This window comes from Budorcas taxicolor, chromosome 24 (genome assembly GCF_023091745.1).
Source record: "Budorcas taxicolor isolate Tak-1 chromosome 24, Takin1.1, whole genome shotgun sequence".
Classification (NCBI taxonomy): domain Eukaryota; kingdom Metazoa; phylum Chordata; class Mammalia; order Artiodactyla; family Bovidae; genus Budorcas; species Budorcas taxicolor.
Window position 1 is genome coordinate 19,399,475 of NC_068933.1, and position 25,215 is coordinate 19,424,689.

A 25,215-nucleotide genomic window follows, 5' to 3' on the forward strand; every position below is an offset into this window, starting at 1 on the left:
GTAAGTGGATTTGCATTTAAGTTTTACAAGTTTGTTATATGTGGGGCTTTTTTTTCTTAAATTCAGAATTTTACAAGTAAATATGTGATAGTAATTGTGTACCATAATATATACAGTGTAACTTCAGAGCTGGCCCAGCATGATTATGTGTACTATTTCAAAATAGGGAAAATTTGCTAGGTGATAGCATAAATGGAGTAACAGCTTTTTCACAGGTTTTCTTGAAGCATACATCACATGATTCCTAGCTTAATTTTTTATGAACATGGGTTATAAGACCTTTGTGTATGATTTTCACATCTTTATGATGTGAAGACCGGTTTTGTCAAACATGCTGTATTTCCAACAGCTGTCTCTCAAGTATAGTGTACTCGAATATCACAGTCTCTTTCTAATTGTCCTCAGACTCCTTTAACAACTAATGAGTAATCACCTCATCTTGTTATCCGCTTCTTCTCAAAAGACTTATATTGTAACCAGGTTGTTGACAGGAATTTTGCCTGCAAGTATCTCTGGTAGACAATTAGGAAAAGTGTATCTTTAAAACAATTTAGATTGTCAGTGCAAAGGCAATTTCATATAGACAGCTATCAAAGGTGATCAACCAGACTTTATTATGATATAACAGGAGGGAATTCATAGATAAGCACTTACTTGAATGTCTCATCATTGTATTTAGATGCAGTTTTTCTTTACTTTTGAAAGAACAAACCTTTCACCGCACAATGGCAACTAGTTAATGTCTATGAAGCATTTGCACAGTATTTTTAAATGAAAAAATTCTTAAATTGATGCCCATATGATATAATCTCTAAAAACAGGAAAAATCAAAATAATTTAATGGACTCTCAGGACTTATACTTCAAGTGTCTTCAAATTTGAGCTAAGCAATTAAGTTTTTTAAAGTAAAGTGTTGAAAGTTTAAGGTACCTTTTATAAATATATACAAAATGTAGGTCTATTTGATGCTCTGTTCACTCAGGTGAAATTTATACTACATATCTAATGAGATATGTCATCATCTCCAAAAATTATAACCCCATAGAATTAAAACAAAAACCCCTTTAAAAATTAGTCATTGTATGAAACCAAAAGGGAAACTTTACAACTTAATGAGAAAGACTTTATTTTAAAAAATGTTTTCATATCTGATTCTAATGTGTATTGATTTATGTATTTCAATAATTATAGGAAAAAGCTAAAGCGGGGATTAAAAGTACTCTAGCAAGATAAAGAATAAAAATACCACTTTCCCCCCTAGTTTCTAGTTTGACAGGAGGGGATGCCTAACAGAATCCTGTCTGTAAAAACAGCTCTAGTACTGTGCTTTGAAAAAAATCTGGCTGCATATAATTCTTGATACATTATATGATGCTCTTGCCCTTAAGACTTCTGGCACTTCAGGTAATGGAAAATGATGACCAAATGCTTTAAGATAAAAGTAAGAATGCATCATATCTTCTGAGTTTTCTTTAAGTAGATTGTCATCAAAATCTTTCACTTTAAAGAAAATCTGAAAAAGACCACCATCCTATTGCTCAAAGAACTGCACTCAAATGATTTATAAAATGGACTGGTTCTTTCATAAAGTCACTGAATATAAAACATCCTACTTCTAGCAAGTATGAGTGAATTGCAAGGATATGCTACCCCATTATCTTCTTGTCTTCCAGTCTACTTTGTGTTGAATTTGTCTAATTCAGATTTTGAAAAGTTAATACCACTGTCTCTTTGATTAAATACCAGTTCCTTAGCTGTGCAGTCTTAAAAGGTAATCTGCTTTAAATCCTCAAAATCAGTACCAAAAAATGTATACAGCGTAATCTAATTGCTAACATTTACAAAACTTGCACTTCACCAAATTAAAAAAGAATAAGACTTTTAAATAGTGCATACAAGGCACAAGAGCTTCTTAGTATATTTACTGAAGCCGAACATTTTGGCATCAACAAACACACCACTTTAGTTTCTCTTAAACTCAGTTTCCAAACAGCATACCGTTTAGTTCATATTGAACTAAATTACCAAAAGTATATGATTTTTGCTTGATGCTTTGCATAATTTAATCTTAATAGGTATTTACGTAGTTTAACTGTCATACTTCTGATGAGAGGACAAAGAATAAAGATATCAATGGAGGATTAATCTATTGGCCCATCAGGAATTCTTAACAAAAAATCATTATGTCTGCTATGTTCAATAGAAGAAATAACCTAAAAAGAGTATCATAAACCAATCTTCATAATTGTTATTACAGAGTTCTACCCATTTTCAGATAATTAAAGAGATGAAAAATATATTGCTGATGAAATAGAAATGTATTAAATCTGACAAAGATTTTCTAGCCAGTTGAGCTCAAGCTTCAATGATCATACTTCTTTTCCAGCAGGCAAAAAAGGCTAGAATTAAAGTCTAGCAAGAAAAAAAAAAAAAGGATGGTGATCTTCAACTTCAGGCCACTTGAAATTTGTAATGAATTCACAGTTTTTATAGTTCACACAGTCTGAGGCTGGATTCTTATCAGAGGGAGTAAACAAGTCTCATCTGCTACCTCCACACTCTCGTAGGTAACTAATAGGTTTTATGAATAAAGCTTATTATAATGTGATGTGATATCTTTTAATCTCAGTATCTTAATAGTCTCAATTTTCTGAATCAGAAAATCAGAGGATCAATGGGCTTCTTATGTGATACATTGTGCTACCCAAATAGCTGGGTGAAAACTGGCCCATGAATTTATTCCAAGTTTTTATGATAGGTATCCTTGTCCTTGATTCATAAACCATAACTACTTTTAATATTTAAGAAGAATTTGTATTAGTTGAAACAATCTGTATACTGGAGTAAAAATGTGTTATGTTTTAAAAGCAAATGCTGAGAGAACTACTCAATTCACGTTCTGCACACCCAGCCAAAGTGGATGGGAACAGCTGGCTAGAGGTGTCTTCCTGGGGGAAGCCTCTTCTATCCATCGACAGCATTCATTACCTTAGGAGGAAACAGAAAACATCAAACTCTTGTGTTAACTCTAAAAACACAAACAAAAAATTAACCAACTCATTCATTGTTGAACTAACACTTCTCATTCAAAACTAAATGTCTTCTATACTAGAAGGCTCATTAGATGTGTTCTTGAATATAGATAGACCCTTACATGAATTCTTAACCTATAATATATTCACAAGACCAGAGGACCCTATTATAATGCAGGGAATGCAGATGCCGACTCAGTATGTCTAGGGTAAGATCCACAACCCTGCATTTCTGTTAAGCTCCAGGTGCTGTCAATACTTCTGGTTTGGGGCCCCCATCTGAGCTACAGAGCTCTATGTTCTTAGTTTTGAGGCCAATAGGAGTTCAAGAGAGTTGTTAGAGGATTTAGGAAAATAATTTTGAAATTTCATGTGCACAGGAGCACAGCATTTTAAACTTCCTATTGTATAAGAGGGAAGAAAGTTGGGCAGGCTGTTTCATCTATACTTTAGCACTGTTATGGATTTAGGCACATTTTGACTATTTGGAAACTATGCTGAAACAAAGAAACATTTTACAAAAAGGCCACAGGTTATTTACTAATATAGTTCAAAAAGGAGAATAGACTACAAAGATAACATTTAGTAATATAGTCAAATATCACATCATCATTCAGTATAAATGTGTACTAAAAGAATGGCAAGTCTGAGGTGTAAAGCAGGAAAAACTTTAGAAACTATTTGGATAATCAGCTACCTTAGGAAAGTTCCTTTTTTTTAATTTTAAAGACATTTTACTGGCACTGGTATGCCAACAGAATGAAAAACATTACATCAAAAAATCATTTGTTTTCTTTTACATCAATACAGCTGATTCATATTGCAATTGGGTTTTGTGACCATTACTGTTATATATCCAAATATAATAAAATCAAGTTTCTGTAAGATTTTAAATTTCAGTGATGCTATTTTATCACCCAATTACCAATTATTTAGAAACCACTATGTCTCTGGTCCTGCAAAGAGTTGAGAATAATGATGAACAAACCCAACACTGATCTTGCCAAAATACTTGGAAATCTACCTGATTTATACACAAAGTGACATTACTATGTTAAAGCTCATAAAATATTTAACCAGATGACCTCACAATCAATGGTGATTATAGCTACTTCAACATACTGAAAAAAAGAATCCCATGAAACTTTGTCTGCTTTACAGAACTATGTTCTGTAAAATACTTTGTGGTATTAGTTAATGATTCATTGTATAATCATAGTTACATTTTAAGAATTATTTCCAGAAATTACACTGTCTCTTTGCTAATTAACCCAACTAAGAATGTTAAAATTTCACTATCCTACATAGTTACAGGTTTCCCCATTGGTCAGTGGATAAAGAATCCACCTGCAATGCAGCAGACACAGGAGACAAGGGTTCGATCCCTGGGTTGGGAAGATGCCCTTGAGAAGGAAATGGCAACCCACTCCAGTATTCTTGCCTGGGAAATTTCATGGACAGAGGAGCCTGGCGGGCTACAGTCCACAGGATTGCAAACAGTCAGACACAACCGAGCACATGACACTAACCACAGTTACAATCAATCAGATCTACAACACCATCATGCAGAGTCACCCCAAACCAAAAACGCTGGCCAACTGGCACACAGAATTGCATTCATCAAAACCAAAACCGAACAAGGTGAAAACCAGATATCTATGAAGTACTTTGACACAAATGACTTTGTTTAAGGTGTTACTCTCTTGCTAAGTAGCGTCAGTCATGTTCGACTCTGTGCGACCCTAGAAACGGCAGCCCACCAGGCACCCCCGTCCCTGGGATTCTCCAGGCAAGAACACTGAACCAGGTTGCCATTTCCTTCTCTAGGAGATCTCCCTGACCCAGGGATTGAACTCACATCTCCTGTGTCTCCTGCATTGCAGGCAGATTCTTTATCCACTGAGCCACTGGGAAAGCCCATTGTTTATTGTAGCAGTACATATAGTTGTTTATTTTGTTAAGATATTTATGGCTTGGTTCCAAAGAGGACATTTTTGGAGCTTTTTATTAACTGCAGGCTCATAAATAGATTTTGCTTTAAGGAAACTGATTTGGAATTACAGGTTTAAAAAAATTATAGGTTAAAGAAAATGACTTGGAACACTGATTATTTTAAGGGCGACACATGCTCTGGGGTCCTACTATGACTAAAAATAAGGATGGGAGAGATCTGCACTAACAAGCTATAATTGTCTTATATTTTTAGACCCAGTGAGATCCAGCTAATGGGTGGTCATGGATAAGACCTGAAGGAAAGGACAAAACAAAAAACTGCAAGATTATCATTTTAAAGTTCAACATTTTAGGATCAATTCTTGCTATAAAAATGAATTCTGTTCATCAACTTATATTTTATTAAGTTAACCAAATAACTAGCTAATATTGAAGCTAGATCTATATTTAAAGGTTTCTTGTATGACTGATACAATCCCAAGGGTCTGCTAAGACATCTTCTATTTGAGTTACTCAAAAATAAATGTTTATGGAAACTATTTGCCCAAAGAGGGCTAGTAAGTGATTAAAAATATAAAACATAACAATAAAGGAAGAACTTTCCTTACTTTCATGAAGTATGAGTACATTTTGTTAGAAGAGTTAAGTCTCATTCTCCATGGTCAGTGCAGGATTGCTCATACCTTTAAGAGAAAACATACGTTAGCAATTTTTGTGGGTGCTGCTTTTGAATAAAAAGGCAGAGACCTGTTTATTCATCCATGAATCCCACCAATGTATTGCCAAAGTTATCCCGTACATATTATGAGTGTTTACAAGATGGTTATATAGAAAAAACACACACATACACACAGTACAGTCAGCCACAACCAGCACTCCCAAAATAGCACTTTTAAAAAGTGTATATATAGTTACATATATACACCGGAGGAAGTAGGAGGTGTGAATAAGATAATGTAAAATATGCTAAACCTCGCACTTGCACACTACCCTAATCACTGTTTTCTAATTCTTCATTCTTGTCAAACTAATCTTTGAGCCCTTTCTCATCTCACCATTCTCACATTTCTCTTCTTTCTTTTACACCGTCCTTTAAACCATTTCTAAATTCATCTATCAAAGTAACGGAAAATTAATCTACCATGTCCCCAGATTAACAGCACATAGAAACCAGAAAATCACCTCTATGCTAATGTAGAACTATAAGGTGAAATATGAATCTGTTCTGAAAGAGGGTTCTCTGTCTTTCTTCCCTCCAAGTATACATCATTTCTTTGCCTCTAAGGAAACTGAGGGATTCAAAGGGCAAATAGGAGACATCAATTTTGTTTGGATAAATATGTAATCCCTCCCATATACTGAAAAATGGAATGGCATGTTTGAAGATGGAGAGACAGACCAAATTATGAATATTCAAATGATGGGCCTCTTCAGAGGGAATGTACATTCCTTAAGAACAAGACTAATTTTAATTTGTGTGTTTTTTCATACCATTCAATATGTCAGTATGTGGCATGTCTACTTAAATTTTTCAACTTCACCTCTTTCTTTTAAACTCTTTAGCTCCCAAATTAAACATCATTTTTTTTATTTGTATTTGATTAAATATCATATTTTTAAGGCCTGACGATATCAGATGTTTTCAACATTCCTGCAGGATAATGTTAAATGTGTTGTTTTAGTTTTATAGAGAAAGATAGAGAACTCTCTGTTCAAGGCTAACACAATATTGTAGAGCATTTGTCCTCCAAAAATTGTATTTTGTTCTATACATCTCAATATTGTAAAATTATAATCTTTGATAATTTAAAAAAAAATAGACCTTAGTGCCTTAATTGTGGATACATGGTTTTACACTTGGAAAACCACAAATACATACACACCCCTGCATATATCATCACATGTCTTATTTGATACTTAACAACCCTGAGAATTAAGTAGTATTTTAAAGACGAAGATGCTAACTCTAAAGGAGGTTAAGTAACTTAACAAATGCCCCACATTGATTAGACGCCCAAATTGGGATTTGCTATCAGCTCTGTCTGTCTTCAAAGATTTGCTTGTTCTTTGCCAATAAACCATATTGACCCAGGTAATCAAAAGATTAAAATCAACAATAACCAGAGAACTGTGAGTGGGATATGAAGAAATAACAGGTAGCTAAAAGTTATGGCAATTCTGTAATGTCTTACTTCAATATATATCCAATATATATCCGATATATATATATCCAATATATATTTGATATATATAGCCAATATATATTCAATATATCCAATATTTTGAAACTGGATAGAAACTTTCAAGTAAAAACCACATTAATTTGAGATCCCTTTTAACAGATACTTTTCAACCTTCTGCCTGCACTTACTGTACTCTTCCCCATTTCAAAATAAATTATATTTTGAGTTTATCATTTTATTTAATACATGGTAGTAAAGATTTGGTTCTCTAAACCAGAAAAAAAGTAAGGTAAATCTATTTTTCACAAAATGGTTTTCTACAGCTTCCAGACATTAATCAAAGCTTTTCACAAATGGTTCTTTGAAAATAATTCTATATTTACAATGGTCGTCTGACTCCAAAACAAGACATATTCTATAAGTAATAAGAATGAAAAATGTTCACTACTTTCACCTTTTAAAACTAAAATATTTCAAAACAGCCACACAGCATACCCTTACCAGCTTTGCCTTTCCCTAGGCTTGTGCTGTTCTCCGTCCAAGATTGAGAATCAGTAAGAAGGTGGCTCTGGGACTCTCTCAGTGGCTTTGCAGGAAACTGATGGTTTTCGGGACTGAAGAATAATTATCATTATGATCATCAGGTTAACTCTCGATCATATTTCTTAAAGGAAGTATTTCTTAAAGGAAGGAACTCAAACCACTCATAGTGCAAGACAATTGTAGGAGTTACCAAGAGAACTTCGGGAAAGCAGGAACAAGGCATTAAGTCATACTGACTCGCAATGAAAAAAGTGTTCTTGCCTCAGCTCTCTTCTTTCCTCTGATTACAATATGATGACAATCCTTGACTTTGGCAAATCTCCATCATTAATACACAGAATAAGCCTCAGCCTCCAATTTTAGCAGGTAAAGGAATGTAATTAGAACTTACCAGTATTTTACTATTGATTTTAAGTTATATTCGATGCCAAATTATACTAGTTTCTCACTGATGACAGTGATATAAAGTTTGGTTTAAAATAAATAACATTTCATTTAGATTTTAAAACATTATTGGCACAGAAACTATTAGTATGTTTTTTACAACACACCAAAATAGTAATTATAATAATATTAAAATGAAAAAAACTACTTAAAATTTTTCCAAGAGTAATTTCACATATTTTAGTCGACTATATTTTTTAAAGGATGTGCCTTTTCCCCTTAATAATTACCTCATATCTAAAATTTGAGATCATTTCAATTTTGTGCTGCTCTAATAAATCCCTTATTAAAATTCTGGAGGAAAACTTGAAAAAAGAAAATTGTGTCTCCTATTCATATGAAAAATTTCTTTTACACTAATTCTTCTTTGTTCTCAGGAAGGGGACCATAGACCAGGTATAGAAAAGTAGCTAAGGCCTACTTTAGGGACTCCTTGGAGAGTCATTACTGCAACAGGACTCTTAACAAACAGCAAGGATGTATTCATCCAACCATACTCATTGAAGTACCTAGTATATCAATGAGTAAAGTCTTTGATCTAACTGAGGAAGGAGAAGAATAAATATATAATAAATCAGGTGAGATTAAGAGCTCTGACAACAGTAAAAGGCAATATAAAGGGAACAGAGGGGCAGGCTGCTACGATACGAAGAGTTTTCAAAGACGACCTCTCCTGTAAGGTTACACCTGAGCAGAAAGTGAACTGAAGGCACAGACCATTCAGATACCTGGAGGAGGAACTTTTAGGAAGACGAACTGACAAGTGCAAGGCCACTAAATAAGCAACATGCTTGGTATATTTGAGGAACAGCAAGATGTGTGTCTGAGGACTGTGAGCGATGGCAAGGAGGTAAGGCATTACACTGAGAGGTGTCAAGGGCTGGATTAGTAGGACAAGGGAAGGACATTCACTAGCTTCTATTCTGAGCAGAAGAGTGACACAATCTGATTGACACTTTAAAAGGCTCACTCTCTCTTTTTAACAGAGAATAGGGTGGAGGAGGGCAAACATGGAGCCAGAAGCTACGTGAGAAGTGACGGATGGACCAGGACAGCAGGCCTGGAAGTGGCGAGAAAGTATCCAGGTTATGGGTGTATTCGGAGGGGACGTCTGACAAGATCTGCAATGTAGAGAGTGTACAGGGTCCCCAGAGAGAGGAATCTAGGTGACTCCCAAGTTTCTGGGCTGAGCATCTGGGAGAATGGAAGTCACTACTCATGAATATGAGAGAACGAAGCAGAATCAGGTTCAGGCTGGGGTGAGGGGATAGGTGGCTTGGAATCAAGAGTTCTGCTTTGTACCTGTTCAGCTGGCAATGACTTTTATGTGGGCACATTATGTAGACAATGACATATACAACTCCGGAGTACACAAGGGGAGACACGAACTAGGCATAGGAAATCTGTATGGGCCAATCAGGGGAAATTACAGAATTCTGTAGAAGAGACTTCAGCTGTCAAAAGCCAATCTCAACATTTACAGGAAAGAGAAGGTCAGAGAGGTTACCTGACCTTGTCAAGACCACCTCGATGGGTAATAGTGCAAGAACTAGGATTTCTCCCCCTGCCCACTTGGTAGGAGGAGGACTGTATCTAAACCCCAACTAGTCTTGACTACCAAAACCACTTAACATAGTAAAAGAAAAATAGCCTTCAGCTCTGTGAAATTTTCAAGCCCAAACTCACAGGGCAGGGCCAAGTAGGACTATGGTGCCTTTGAAAGTCCCATGTGACACACACGTTAACTGGCAGGCACATAACTCACTCTAGGGATGGGCTGGTAAATAGATTTCATCTCGTGACAGTTTCAGGTGATTTTGTAATGGCTGCCGGGATCACTGCCTTAGAAAGGATGCTGGGGTGACATCAGGTTCCTCGGGAGAAAGTGTTATAAGCAGTAAGAAACTGCTTGGGAGGAGGGTGCTGGGAACACGGCATTCTAGTAATGAGGAAAAGCTTATGATGTGATAGTTATGTTTCTGCTACTGGCTTTCATTTACAAATTAGCGGTATTGTCATATTAAAAAAAATCTGTCTTAAACATTTAAAAAAGTAAGTGGTTCTACTTAAAACTTCATATAGAACATTTTTTTAAAGAGCATTTTGAAATGTTTAGATTGTTTTATCTTTTGCCAGTCAGAATCCAATTTCAGGCTTTCCTCAAATGCTTGATAGATTGGAACCAAAAGAGACTTAAAACAGTGGCCCAAAGTCCAAAAAATAAATTTCCTAGACTCCTTCCTTTCTCTCTCCACAGAAATGGCTCAGATCAAGCTTAGAGGTCTTTAAAGAGGACCAAGAATATGGCGCCCACTGCTAATGGGGCTGTCAATCCGATGTCTGGGATTCCATTCATCTCCAAGGGCCTGGTCCAGGCAGGGAAGGTCTTTTGATTGCCAAGAGGAAAGGCCCAGCAGGTCAGAGGCAAAGTAACCCTGTCAGCTCACATGATCACAAGTGGGACTAATTTGGACTTACACTGTGCTTTTTTTTTTAAGCAACACATTAAAAAAAAAATCATAATATATTTCAGTCAACTTACAGAGAATTAACACCTGTTTACTGACTACCCAGATTAATCACAGAATTTTATAATTATGACTGAAGCTCCCTACATATTCCAACCTCAGTCACACTTTCCTCAACCTGGAAACCAGTGTAGTAAATGATCCTAAGTTCTTAACATTTTTTTCCTTAAGCAAAGGACACCATAGGATAAACTATATTATTTGAAAGTAAAATAGGAAAAAAAAAATATGGGCTTACTTTTTAGATGATGAGTTCAATCCTGCAGGAGTAGATGGTTGTTCAGGATCCTGGTTAACAAGGCAAGTTGGAAAGGAGCAGCCATCACCTAGACTATAATTAAAATAAAAAGTTACAATTGTGCGGTAAAAGAAAGATGATCTCTGTGAGCAGGACACAGTTACATTATGGACAAAACATGTATCTCAGACACTGGCTTCAGTACAGTATGTTTATGGAGATGGGAGTCAACTGATTTCCACTTTGATATAATTGTGGATCATAAAATAATACCTTAAAAAATAAGAGTTCTTATGCAGAAGGACAGAGTTCTTCTGTTGGATTACTTTCACTAGTCTAAACCCTGAAAAATTTCACAACAAAATACCTTGAAAAAATGGGTAGCAACCAGTACCTCTTCTCATCACCAAAAACCTGGAGCATATTTTTACCGAAACCCAAGCTGAATCCATTCTTATCTGTTCCGTGTCGAAATACTGGGCTTCTAAATGCCTCTAGAAAAGATGGCAGAGCAACCACATAAGGAAAGAGCATGTCAACTAGCAAGCGCTAAAGTTAGAAAGGAGTGGATTAAATGAAGAAACTCTGAAAACCCATGGCTAGCCTCCTGCGACCCTTTATATGTCTGTCAACAGCCCCACAGATGAAGACTGTCTATTCTTTTAAAACAAACTTAAAATATGACTCGATCTATTGTAGTTTTTAAGTAACCCTTTTCTTTCTGCAGCAGCACGTGTATTGTAAAAACTGAGAAAATACAAACAAGCAAATAATTTAAAACTCTACATCTACTGGACAGCTGAATGGACAGAGAGATAAGATAGATATAAATATGTATTTTTTAAATTAAAATGAGACTAAAGATACATTCTATAACCTTTTTTCAACTAATAAATTCCATTTTCCAATTTCACTAGAATTTTATGTCATCCAATCATAGATTTTCTTCTAGCTAATCAAAAAGGTACTTTAAAACTCTCTGTCTAAATCAGGATGTAATGCAGGGTCACACATCATGGCTGGTTACGCCCACGAGGTTCAGAGAGGCTGTGTGACTTTGCTCAATATCACACAAAAAGTAAACAACACGAGTGGACCCTGTCCTTTATGCTACATTTTCATCTTAAATAATGCTGAGGTGCAAAACCTAAAATGTTAGTTTGGGGATCTTCTATGTGAATAAACATAGAAGTATAATGATTTCTGTCCATAATTTGAGAAAGGAAAAATCTAACTAGCAGAGTCAAGGTAAAACGCAAAATGTGGTGATTTGCAAGATTCTTAACATTTATTACCCTAGTTTATAGCTTTTTATAAAACTTTTTAATAATTTAGGACCATACTGTCCAGATGAAATCCTTTCAGTGTTCCAAGTAAAATCTACAAGTTTCTAAAATTGAAAGTTTAGTAGAAACACTTACATTTGAAAAATAATTTAATTGCTCTACAATTTGAATTGCTCTATAATTTGAAATATGATAGTTCATTTAGAAATTATTATACCAATATTTTCACTCTGCTAGTACTTTAGGTGATTAGATTTCACCTCAATATTAAAAATAAACATTCACAATTATATACAATTAATTTTCATTATTTTAATAACAGAATCTCATAACTTGAGATAACTTTGCGATCAAAAGAAATTATAAGTCCTGGTTGCATTCTGAAACTCCTATTCTTAGTCTAGAAGACTCCATTTAGCTTAGTCTCAGCTTACTTCTCAAACTTCATAGTATATTTTTTTGTTCTTTAGCTTTCTATGAATAGTTTCTCCAACAGGAATAGTTTCTCAAACATATATAGCTCTTTTTTTAAAAAAAAAAAAAGAGATGAAATACAGAGAACATAAAATCGGTCACTTTGAGGTGAACATTTCAGTGGCATTTAGTAATTCATATTTTTTTGCAACCAATACCTATACCAAATTCCAAAATATTTTAATCACCTCAAAAGAAACCCTATACTAATTAAAGCAGTCATTCTTTACTCCATCTTCTTCCCACCCTTTGGAAATCATCAAAATGCTTCTTTCTCCATGGTTATTTCCTATAAATGGAATCATACGGCATGTAACCTTTTCTATTCGACTTCCTTTATTTAGGACGTTTCTGACGTTCATACAGGTTGTAGCACTGCTTTGCTGTATCCCATCTCTGCAGGGCTTTTGAACATACTGTTTTCTCTGCCTGAGATGTTCTGGCTCTTTCCACGACTTCTTAAATACTTTCTGTTTTCATGAACTCTTTCCTGACCACTCCTCCTAGATAGGTTCCCTACTACCATCCCCAGCCCTTGATTCATAACTCAACATCCTGTTTGTTTCTTTCAAAACACTTTGTAATTAGGTTTATGTTTGGTTATTGATTTTCTGTGTTGCTCAACACTGTATATATACACAACACTTTGCACACAATGGACAGTTTAAAAATACATGGAATGAGTGAATCTGTATTTCTCCCATCAGACAATGTGGGAAGTAAGAGTGGTTTTTAGAACTTCAGGACAGGTTAGCATTTAACCATATGGCAACTTCTGATGAATATTTAGTTTTGTATTGAAAGTTCTATTAACTACAATAATTATATACTCACCTAATGTAGATTTATTTTTGCTGACTAGCCAACAATGATAGCCAAACAGAGAAGACAAGCTGACAGAAAACATAGCTGCGGCAAAGAATAAAAACATAATATGGAACTTGGCTTGAGTATCAGGTAGGCCATTCTATAAAGAAAGGGAGAAAATAAAACGTTTTGTCAAAGGAATGAGTATTCCCCTAATTTGATAAGTTTTTTTGTTTGTTTAAAATTTTTCTTAAATTTAGATATGGAGAAAGATATACAGCTTTATGTTAAAACTTCAAGGGAAAAATACATCTTTAAACTCAAATCAATGCTTACTATAACATGAATATACATATATATATGGAAAAGATATTAAAATTTTGGATATTTATTTTGCATAATCAAATTCATAGAAAAATTATAATTAATATGTGTGTAAACTATACAAGTAGGAAGCAAGATAAAATGAGCTATAACATTTTTATAATTTATAAAATTTGTTTTTAATTTACTTTCTAAAAATGTTTTGTTAACATACTCTAGATTTACAAATGTTTAAACATTATTTTATTATAATGCCAGAAAATGAAGGATAAGCGGCATGACTTAGCTAGTCTTCTCATTGATGTTTTACATCACTGCAAACAACAGCATCAACTACAAACACATACAACAAACTGACAATAATGCTTCAAGCTACTTTAGACAATGTCAGCACAGAAAAGTTCAACACCAGCGTGCTAACACCTGTCTAAAATAAACCTTAACAATACTCATGGGATGAAAAAGACCATCAAAGCACAACCAGACTGACTCTCCTCGTCTATGCGTCTAAGGAGACCTGGACTCTAGACTGTGGGCTCAGGGACACTCAGTGAAGCACCAGAGATGCTAGGATGTTTCTCCTTCTGATATTTGCTTTCAATATCCTGTAGTTATCTGTCAGATTGAACCAGGTCACAAGACCTCACTGATACCTTTTGACAGTAGTGTTCTCACTGTGAAAGCCAGTCAATCCTTTACAGATGTATTTGTGGTTTGGAAATAAAACCATCCACAAGAATGAGGAACTATGGGGCGTCTGCTCTCAGACATTCATGAGAGATCATTCTTCCAGATGGACACTGCAAGTACCCTCGAACGCTAGGACATGCTCGTTTACCTGGGTATTTCTAGTGCTTAGCAATGTAACTGACACATACTAGGCATCAATAAATCTTTAGCCTTGAATGTGGTTCAAATCTCACATCAATGATCTAATAATTCATAAAGTCATCCCATAATAAAGGATAATTTAATGAATGTAATAAGGCAACTCTGGCAGGGATAACTGCTTTTTATATTATATGGTATTCATGAGGACTATCTTGTGGTACTTAAAATACATAGTGTGTGTGTGTTAGTCACTCAGTCGTGTCTGACTCCTTGCGACCCCATGGACTGTAGCCCCTCTAGGCTTCTCTGTCCATGGAATTCTCCAGGCAAGAATACTGGAGTGGGTTCCCATTTCCTTCTCCAAAATACATAGTACTAATTCTGTTTTGCTTACATTTAAAATATACAGTGCAGAAAACAAATGAGTTGCCTAAAGCATACACTTAATATCAATTCAGGACTTGACTGATATTCTAGTTCAATAATCTTTTTATACATAAAGAAGAACTTCTATTTTAAATACTAAGAAAAAAAATCTTATATAGTCACTTCTCGTTATTTGCAGTGGTGATGGTCTTTAAAGTTGCCATGAACACTGAAATTATGATTCCTGAACCATTGCTCCTGGGAAGATACAGGCTTCTGGTTCACAACATTTTTGTCAAATGATCAATGACCTTGTTCCTTGTGTTTCTCCTTATAAAACCTAATTGATACCTTATTTAATCTACATTAAATAAGAGAACTCACAGCCAACAGTACTGTAAGTCATGTCTGAAGGAAGCTTATCTATATACATGTACTTCCTCCAAGAGGCACATCACAGTCTCTTCTTTTGCTCAGAAAATTAGACAGCACTTCAGCACTAAGCTTGAAGACCTTTTAAACAATGAAATCACCAACAAAAAAAAAAGCACAAAAATGCAAAAGACACAGCACTAAATAGACTTAAAAGCACACTCATTTACAGTATGAGAGTTCAAACAGGAAGGCAATAAGACCTCTGGTTTGATCTCAACTGGAAATGTGTACGTGGGTGACTCAGATTTTTCCTACTCTGTGTATGCTTGCAAATGACCACAAAAGCTATGCTGAGTATTGACTTTCAGGTTTAAAATAAATATTAGCAAGTAGGTGAATTCACAAATACAGAATCTGCGAATAATGAGGAATGACTATATTTAAATTAGCTCTATTCTATAAAATTAGTGTCTGGATTAAGTCACTACTGAAAGTCTATATATGTATTTTTGTATACCAAAAAAAGTCACCAAGATAATAACTTACGGTCCAAAATTTGATAAAATACTGTAAGTCTGTAGCAGCAATAAAAAGGCAGTACAGCAGAGAATAAGCCAAGAAAAGGAGAAAAAATTTATAATTTGAAAATCCAACACAATTGTTCACCCTGTTAACAAAACAAAAACATCATTTTCAGTGAGTTTAATGCTGTTACCCTAGGTATACATATGCTCAACCTTAACACAAGTATTTGATTTCCTAATATTAAAATTTATTGGCATTTCTTTAAGCATAACTCAAAGATTTCTTTTTAAAAATTATTTATTTTTTAAAGATTTTTTTTACACATATAAACATTTAAAAAATCCATTTCACTAAAAAGGAATTTCTATGTTCAAACTAGAAATTTGATATGTCACATTGCTTTAATTACTCATGACCCCTGTATTCCCTATCCAATTATGCAAATAAGCACATGCCTTAAGTATAGATCTTGTGAGAAATCTATTAACACCAAACAGATAGGAATTTTCTAAATTCTCTTCTGTGTTACCTTTGGATTTGATTTCTAACTATGAGTAAGTAATTTAAAAACTTTTTACGTTTTCCAAAATTAGATGAGACGTCTTTACAGACTACTTGCACGCTGACGGTACAGCACTGAAGCAACCAGATTATCAAAACTTCTTAAAGGGCAGGTTCAAGGAGAGAAACAGGACTGGGACCCAGACAGTCAGGTCGTCACGTACATTCGATGCTAAATAACTATGTGTCCCTGACAAAGTACCATAATTTCTAAGGGTCTCCTTTTCCTCATCTGTCAAATCAGCACTCTGAGATCCTTTCTGAGAACCAGGTCTCTATGCTGTTTCCAAAAATGGAGATTCAGAATTCTCAGCTCTTACTCTGAAATCACTGTATTTGGAGAGGGTGGTTTAAGAACTCAAACTATTGTATCAATAAACATAAATACAAATACAACTCATACTTTATAGTCACACTTCTTCTATCAAAGCTTACCTAAGTGGAACTGGTTGCTATCTTCATGGGTAGTGAACCCATGAATTAACAATAAAAATAATAAACTCACTGCATAGAACACACAGATGTTTCTTCTTTCACCTTTGTGTGTGTGTGTGTGTGTGTGTGTGTGTGACTCAGTCATGTCCGAATCTTTGCGACCCCATGGACTGTAGCTCAGCAGGTTCCTCTGTCCATGGGATTCTCCAGGCAAGAATACTGGAGTGGGTTCCATGTCCTTCTCCAGCAAACACCTTTGTTGCTACTCAGTACTGGCCTAAGATAATTGTCCTCTTTACTGACTTTGCCAATAAACTAATTGTTTCTCTTTCTCTATTGTTGAGGAGAAACAATATTCATATGAAAAACGTTTACTCAATTACATAAGATGAATATGAACTCGGTCTGCTACACATCATGTACCTAGAGTTAGCAATACCGTTGCTGCTGCTGATGCTGCTAAGTCACTTCAGTCGTGTCTGACTCTGTGTGACCCCACAGACGGCAGCCCACCAGGCTCCCCCGTCCCTGGGATTCTGCAGGCAAGAACACTGGAGTGGGTTGCCATTTCCTTCTCCAAGCAATACTGTTACTACACGCTTAAAACTTTGGTAAGAAGACAGAGTTCATGGTAAGTGTTCTTAAAATTAAAACTTTTTTACTTTAAAAAATTCAAAGGTTAAACATTGGACTTATGGACAACCCAAAATTTGGAACAAAAATGGAAAATGTTTATATCTTCTACCTCCAAAAATATAAGGTAAAGGGGACAGCATTAGATTTAGTCATTTTGGAACGTAAGGGTACTGTGTATGACAGATTCATACAGAAAGCAAAACTGTGGGTGCACACTGAATGAAAACAGTCGCACTGGCAGCTCGAGAGATTCCAGTGTGAGTGCGAACCAGTCACTGACACCGTCTCTTACGACATCTGAACGAAATAACGCTAAGAAGTAATATCGCAAACAGTTCCATACAAGCTGAATCTAAATGTGTTCTGTCACAAAAGGAGAGAGGATATCCCCATGCTTATCTGTGTTGGTTACTGGAGGAGTGAATGGGAGACAGAGGCTGGGGTGTTTAGATTGGCCACGTGGATGTCCAGACAATGACGCTTCTGTGGACAAGGGGAGCATGAGATGGGATAGGAAAGACCACTGCTCTTCCTGCCAGAATGTAAGAACCAGCTTTTGTACTAGATGACAAATAGCGCTTTTATAGAAAGGAAAATGATCTTGAATGGAGATTTTTACAACATCTAATTTAGCTTACTTTAACTTCTGCTTAGGGGCACGCTGTGATTTGCCATGTCAAAGTCAAGAAACAGAGGAGAAGGTTAGTCAATAGAGACTGCGCTTGGTAGGAATGTTATACTTGAGATAATAATATTTATTTTTAATAGTAACTTACTCTCTTTCTGACAGACAGCTTTTGGTTAGACATTTTAACTGCCTACTACTTTGAAGACTCAATTTGAAAAGTGCATGTACTCTGAATCTGAATGCCTTTATATAGAGAAATAAACACATTCTAGGTAAACATCCCTTACACATTCATTTTGGCTCTGTTTTAGGGAAACGGCTTTCTGAGTCTAAATTGGAAAAAGAACATAATATTAAAAAAGGTGGAAAGAAAGTGGCTGCTGAGGTCCAAACAACTTGATATATGACTTTAAGTCCACTCTGGAACTTTTCTGAGCCTCACTTTCCTCTTGTTTAAAAATGGGACAAATAATTTCTAATAATATCTGTCATGGTTATAAGGATTACAGATTTTACAGATATATGGATATATCATCTCTAGACCTCTTTACCCTCTGAGCCACTAGGGAAGCCCCTAGACATTACAAGCACTCAATAAACTGAATCTGAAATTATTTAATTAGTGCCACCTAACCATTTGCAGACTTGTCAAAGAATATTATTAGTATAATTAACAAATTTAAAAATTACATTAAAAAAGAAAAAACACTTATTTGATAGGATAGCCAATAAGGCAAAGACTACAGGATATCTATTTTAGTTAAAAAAGAAGTGCGAGGTTAGTCCCCTGCACCCCAGAGGGTATTCTGGCCACAGCAGATACACTGAAGTCATCACAAACAGGAGGCATGGTTCTCTGATTTTTCAAACACTAAAAGTTGACAGATCCTGAGCTTCAAAATCATATGCAAGACCTGTATAAAAAGGTTGCCTCACTATAAGTCTTAATAAGTGACTGTTACATTTATATAATGACTGTGAAAAAGATCTCTTATATATTGATATGGAAACATTTCCAGGTTATATTAAGTGAAGGGGGGAAAAGGCAGAGAGACTTAGGCCATAAAATTGGAAATATCAGTGGGAAAAGAACTTGCTAAGAAAGAGAACAAATAGCAAAAATAAACAAATGGGATCTAATTAAAATTAAAAGCTTCTGCACAACAAAGGAAACTATAAGCAAAGTGAAAAGACAGCCTTCTGAATGGGAGAAAATAATAGCAAATGAAGCAACTGACAAACAACTAATCTCAAAAATATACAAGCAACTTATGCAGCTCAATTCCAGAAAAATAAACGACCCAATCAAAAAATGGGCCAAAGAACTAAATAGACATTTCTCCAAAGAAGACATACGGATGGCTAACAAACACATGAAAAGATGCTCAACATCACTCATTATTAGAGAAATGCAAATCAAAACCACAATGAGGTACCACTTCACACCAGTCAGAATGGCTGCAATCCAAAAATCTGCAAGCAATAAATGCTGGAGAGGGTGTGGAGAAAAGGGAACCCTCCTACACTGTTGGTGGGAATGCAAACTAGTACAGCCACTATGGAGAACAGTGTGGAGATTCCTTAAAAAATTGCAAATAGAACTGCCTTATGACCCAGCAATCCCACTGCTGGGCATACACACCGAGGAAACCAGAATTGAAAGAGATACGTGTACCCCAATGTTCATCGCAGCACTGTTTATAATAGCCAGGACATGGAAACAACCTAGATGTCCATCAGCAGATGAATGGATAAGAAAGCTGTGGTACATATACACAATGGAGTATTACTCAGCTGTTAAAAAGAATACATTTGAATCAGTTCTGATGAGATGGATGAAACTGGAGCTGATTATACAGAGTGAAGAAAGCCAGAAAGAAAAACACCAATACAGTATACTAACACATATATATGGAATTTAGAAAGATGGCAATGACGACCCTGTATGCAAGACAGCAAAAAAGACACAGATGTGTATAACGGACTTTTGGACTCAGAGGGAGAGGGAGAGGGTGGGATGATTTGGGAGAATGGCATTGTAACATGTATACTATCATGTAAGAATCGAATCGCCAGTCTATGTCCGACGCAGGATACAGGATGCTTGGGGCTGGTGCACGGTGATGACCCAGAGAGATGTTATGGGGAGGGAGGTGGGAGGGGGTTCATGTTTGGGAATGCATGTACAAAAAAAAAAAAAAAAAAGAGAAAGAGAACAGAATGAATGAAATGAAGGAAAGAATGAGGACAGAAAAGAGTTACTTCTCTAAGAGAAGCATTATTTTCATAGGAGTTAGTTAGCCTTAAGCTGTTATAGCAGAAAATCTAGGTGAAGAAAAGTAAGAGGCATCCTGGGGAGAGACAAAGAATCCTGCAAACCTGGTATCCCGCTACTGTTTCTGGCAGCTAAGATCACTGTTCATTATGTATGCTACCCCCACCTCTGGCGTAGCTTTGCGGGTATGTCTACCTTGCCTGAAAGTCAAAGTCACTCAGTCATGTCCAACTCTTTGTGACCCTATGAACTATACAGTCCATGGAATTCTCCAAGTCAGAATACTGGAGTGGGTAGCCTTTCCCTTCTCCAGGGGATCTTCCCAACCCAGGGATCGAACCAGGTCTCCTGCATTGCAGGTGGATTATTCATCAGCTGAGCCACCAGGGAAGCCCTACCTTGCCTAGTGCCAACCATGAAGGAAGACAAGGCTTGGAGAATGACCATGCTTAATGTCCAAATCCAACCTGACTGGCAACCTTGGTGTGGTCTCACGGGGATGTGTACACTGAGATGAAAAGTTGTAAGGTAAAAAAGCCAACCTTCATTAGTTACTTAGATCTTTCAAACAATCCTCTAGTCAGTTACCTAATTTCATGACTTACAAATTTTTTTAAAAAATTTAATGTATTCTAAGTGGAAACCGTTGTTGAAACACATGTGTATTTACAGATCTGCTATTCTACTCCTTAACATTAAGTTCTATTTAAAACAGATTGTTAAATCTTTAGATGAATTCATTCCTTATTAGATACTTCAAGTGAAGTGTTATGTATAATTTATGTGCACATTTTGGTGCAATTTCTGTATTCTAGAATCTCTCTGTTTATGCATGTGCATACAAAGAAAACCATTTGTTCTGAGCAAACATAAGAAAATAAGTTTTACATTGTTAACCTACTGGTGTTAAAGTTATCTCATGGAAACTCATGGAATAAAGACTCTTTCAAGCTAACTAAACAAACACTACAAACTAAACCTAAAGGGATTTCCTAGGTTAGCTAAGGCAAGATTTCATTTATAAAAAGATTTAAATAGACCAATGATTCAACTTATTATGTTACAAAGGACAGAAACTTCTTTAAGTATAGAGCCATACTCACCATGGGCAATGATGATCCATCTTCAAAATACATCTAAAAAGAAACCACACACACAAAATTCAGCATCCCACAAAAGTTTAATTCCAATATGTTATAAAATGAAATACTATTTCAAAAGAGTTGTGGCAGGTAAAATATTGCAAAATTATTTACTTATCTAAAAACTGAATAATAGCAAAAGGCCTCATCTAAAATAAACATTATAGCCAATTCTAGATGATACAAAAATAGAACTTTAAATTCAAAATATACATGCTTTAAGATGTAAATAAAATAACTCATTTTCTAAAAACACAGTATGTTAATATACAACTATTTTATGCTGAAGAAAGTACAAAATGTCAACAGATTTACAGACAGTCTGAATAAAACTTCTCTATTAATGTCCAACCGTAAGACAAGTATATGGTACTGTTATTGTGGTGTATCAAGTATGTAACATCTGACTGTCATGAAGCCAACTGAATTATCTTTATAAAAAGGAAATGAGTCATAGAAATTTTTCTTAACTAGAACTAGCCAAGAATGAGCTGCTAAAATCATGCACTTCATTCAAATCACAAAGAATCTGGGGGAACAGAGACAGCTGATCATGGCCCTTAGCCATACTCGTATTTATGCAAGTGCTGGTCATACCTCCTAAATAAAGGTCTGATAAAAGGAGAAAAGGAAATAATCTGGAAAGCAACGAGAAAAGAAACACATTTAAAAAACCCATGGGTGTGTAGACACTTTAGAAGCAAAGGGTTTTTCTTACTTATCACAGACGGAACAGTGGTGGCAGCGATCTGGTTTTATAAGCTGGCATCTGTCACAATAGCGGATTGCTAGGAACAAAAAGCTCCACTTAGCCTTAGATCTAACAGTGAATTGAATACACAGTTAAACAGCTTTTAATCACTTATCCAAATATAAATTCTATAAAGCATAATGAATTTAAATTTGATAGAAATGACATATTTGACTGCATAAATACAAAAATGAAATGATTTGACTATAGCCTCAGTTCTCTGCAGAGATTTCCCAAGAATAGATCTTTCGGGGAAATTTTTCTAAGGCTTGCTCAACTATAAATATACTATCTAATTACAAAGTAATCACAGACTTACAAAGGGTACAACCATGTCCATTTTCATCAAAGTAAACAGAATGTCTCCCTTGACTAAATCACTTCATTTCCTGGACTCTGCCAGGATGACTAGGTAAAGGATACAACCACATTTTAGAAGTTTTTCGAGAAAGACATTTTAGAAATTTGTGAATAAATTTAACTAGCTGTTTGAATTGGGAAAGAGTCCACATCTTCCCTGTTGGGTGAGATGCAAGATGAGGAGTATTCCAAGAGGTATTTCCACCAGAGAATTTTAATTCTTGTGACTGAAGTCCTGAGCCTTTCTTCTCTAAAACAGACATCAGAGACAGTTATGGATGATTGGAGATGCTCTTTCAGGACACAGGCATCTAACAGGATGCCCTCAGTCTGCCAAAATTATAGGAGATCTGTTAAGTGGGCAGTACAGTAGGGCCAGCAAAACCAAAAGAGCAAACTTAAAATCTGGAAAACATACTTGCAGGAAGCAATTATCAAGATTATATTAGCTAATATCACAATCTCTTAAAAAAGGAAAAAATTGTTATAAACTAAGAATAAAAAGAGCTTTATTTTTAAGACAACAGGCCTAGAAGGAGTTGTTTTCAATACTGAAATAAGTTCTTAATCATCCCCTTATAACTTTCTTTTTCAGGAATTCCAGAGATGAATGGCATGGCCTGCTCATCTTCTGAATGAAGAAGTCTCACAGGGACATTCCAGGTGAAGCTCTAAAGTATCCCTGGCTCATGCCAGGTATCAAAATGGGAGCAGTGTTTGTCCAGAAGGAATATAATGTGAGCCACATGAGTACTGTTAAACTCTCTAGGAGCTATGTTAAAAGAAGTTAAAAAAAAAAAAAAGGCGGGGGGAGATTAATTTTAATGATATATTTTATTTCACCTAATACATATTTCAACATATAATTATTTTATATTAATTATAAATACATATATTTTATATTAATTATATGCAAATGAAGTGTGTGAACATCAACTGAGCCTTTCTGTTGCTTTTAAATAGCCTTTAAAACTTGTTCTGTGTTTTCCACTTAATAGTCAAATTTGAAGTTGTCATAATCACAAAAGACTAGTGGTTTCCATAATGGGCAGCATGGGTTTAAAGTCACACAATTTCCATGTGAGTTTTGTTGGGCAACTGTACATTCTCTCTAAGTGGTGATTATCTCTAAAGTACACTGCGTGTGTGAGGTGAGGATGTACCTTGCAAATTAAAGTGGGTGGTAACTCAAAAATATTTTGAAATTTTTCACTTATAATCTTTTTTGTGAAAATCTTTTTGTTCACGGTCTTTCAGAAACAGAAATTTAGTCTTATAATTAAAACACACTCCATGTGCCAGATCAGATTCAACTAAAATCATCCCACTGGAATTTAAAGTAAGCCATCTGATTACCATTTTAAAAGTCCTAACAGTGGAGGGGGAATTTTAACTGTCTTTCTTGAATCTTCTGAGAATTTATTCATGTATTATTTATATAATTTAAAACTTTTTTGGTAAATGCTGAAAAGGAAACATTACCAACATCTGTGTGCAAAGTGATAACCTAATTACATCACCTCTAATGGTAATCTTCCTAGTCAAAAAGTCTTCAGATATTTTTTTGTAGGAAAGGATCGATAACAAGGGAGAGCTGGAAAAGCAAATAGTCCTCATTAATAAAAATAACTAATAACATAATAGAGTTTGGAGATCCCCATAAGAAATCAGGAGATGGTTGGATCAAAAAAAACACACAGGACAAAAAGAAGTGAGATGAACAGTCTTAACACTTGCCTCACACACCCAAGTGTACATGGCTGTATTTGCTCTCTATGTATAGCAGTCAATGTAACCTAGGCAGTCCCTATTTTTCTCTTTCAGGTCTGGAGGAAAGACCGTGGATCTAGAATGAATGGGAAAACCCTCGACTATACTACTATCCATTTTCTTCAATACTCTAAGACATGTAAAGTGTGTGGGCATCAACTGAGCCTTTCAGTTGCTTCGGTCCATGACCTTTCTCGGGGTGAGGAAGAAGTTATCGGAACAACCCAGGGGTTTTGGCCGAGGGTGAGGTAAGAAAAAGGACCCTCATATTCCTGCCTTGGGGGCACTGTGGCCCACCACTGCATGTCTACTCTGCATTCATGATTATCTTTACACCTCACATATTCCAGAGAGAGATTAACCACACCGACATTATCATCTGTTTATTATACTTCCTGTAATTTAATTTAGTCTATGACTCTAGTCAGCTAAAAATTGATTTTAGCATGCATCCAGAGGTTTTGCACTAAAAATATAAAGACTATATTAGGAAATTCAGATTCTGTTCCAGATTGTCAAAAATACTGAGAATCATAAGTTCATCCCAGGAGATAGGCATACAATACAAGAGAAGATAGTCTTCAGTTCAGTTCAGTTGCTCAGTCATGTCTGACTCTTTGCGACCCCATGGACCGCAGCACACCAGGCCTCCCTGTCCATCACCAACTCCCGGAGTTTACTCAAACTCATGTCCATTGAGTCGGTGATGCCATCCAACCATCTTATCCTCTGTCATCCCCTTCTCCTC

General features: G+C 35.6%; 1 protein-coding gene across 3 annotated transcripts in view; it reads right to left on the minus strand.

The window, feature by feature from the left end:
• Window positions 1–598: 598 nt before the first annotated feature.
• ZDHHC2 (zinc finger DHHC-type palmitoyltransferase 2) overlaps window positions 599–25,215 on the minus strand; it is a 66,859-nt gene continuing 42,242 nt past the window's right edge. For all 3 annotated transcript variants that reach the window (XM_052661317.1, XM_052661318.1, XM_052661319.1), the window contains exons 5-13: window positions 22,305–22,374; window positions 21,548–21,580; window positions 15,931–16,051; window positions 13,516–13,648; window positions 11,289–11,415; window positions 10,922–11,014; window positions 7,670–7,782; window positions 5,594–5,668; window positions 599–2,988 (exon numbers count right to left, since the gene is read on the minus strand). In XM_052661317.1, coding sequence (XP_052517277.1) covers window positions 5,628–5,668; window positions 7,670–7,782; window positions 10,922–11,014; window positions 11,289–11,415; window positions 13,516–13,648; window positions 15,931–16,051; window positions 21,548–21,580; window positions 22,305–22,374 — 731 coding nt within the window. In that variant the 3' untranslated portion in view covers window positions 599–2,988; window positions 5,594–5,627. The remainder of the gene's footprint in view (window positions 2,989–5,593; window positions 5,669–7,669; window positions 7,783–10,921; window positions 11,015–11,288; window positions 11,416–13,515; window positions 13,649–15,930; window positions 16,052–21,547; window positions 21,581–22,304; window positions 22,375–25,215) is intronic.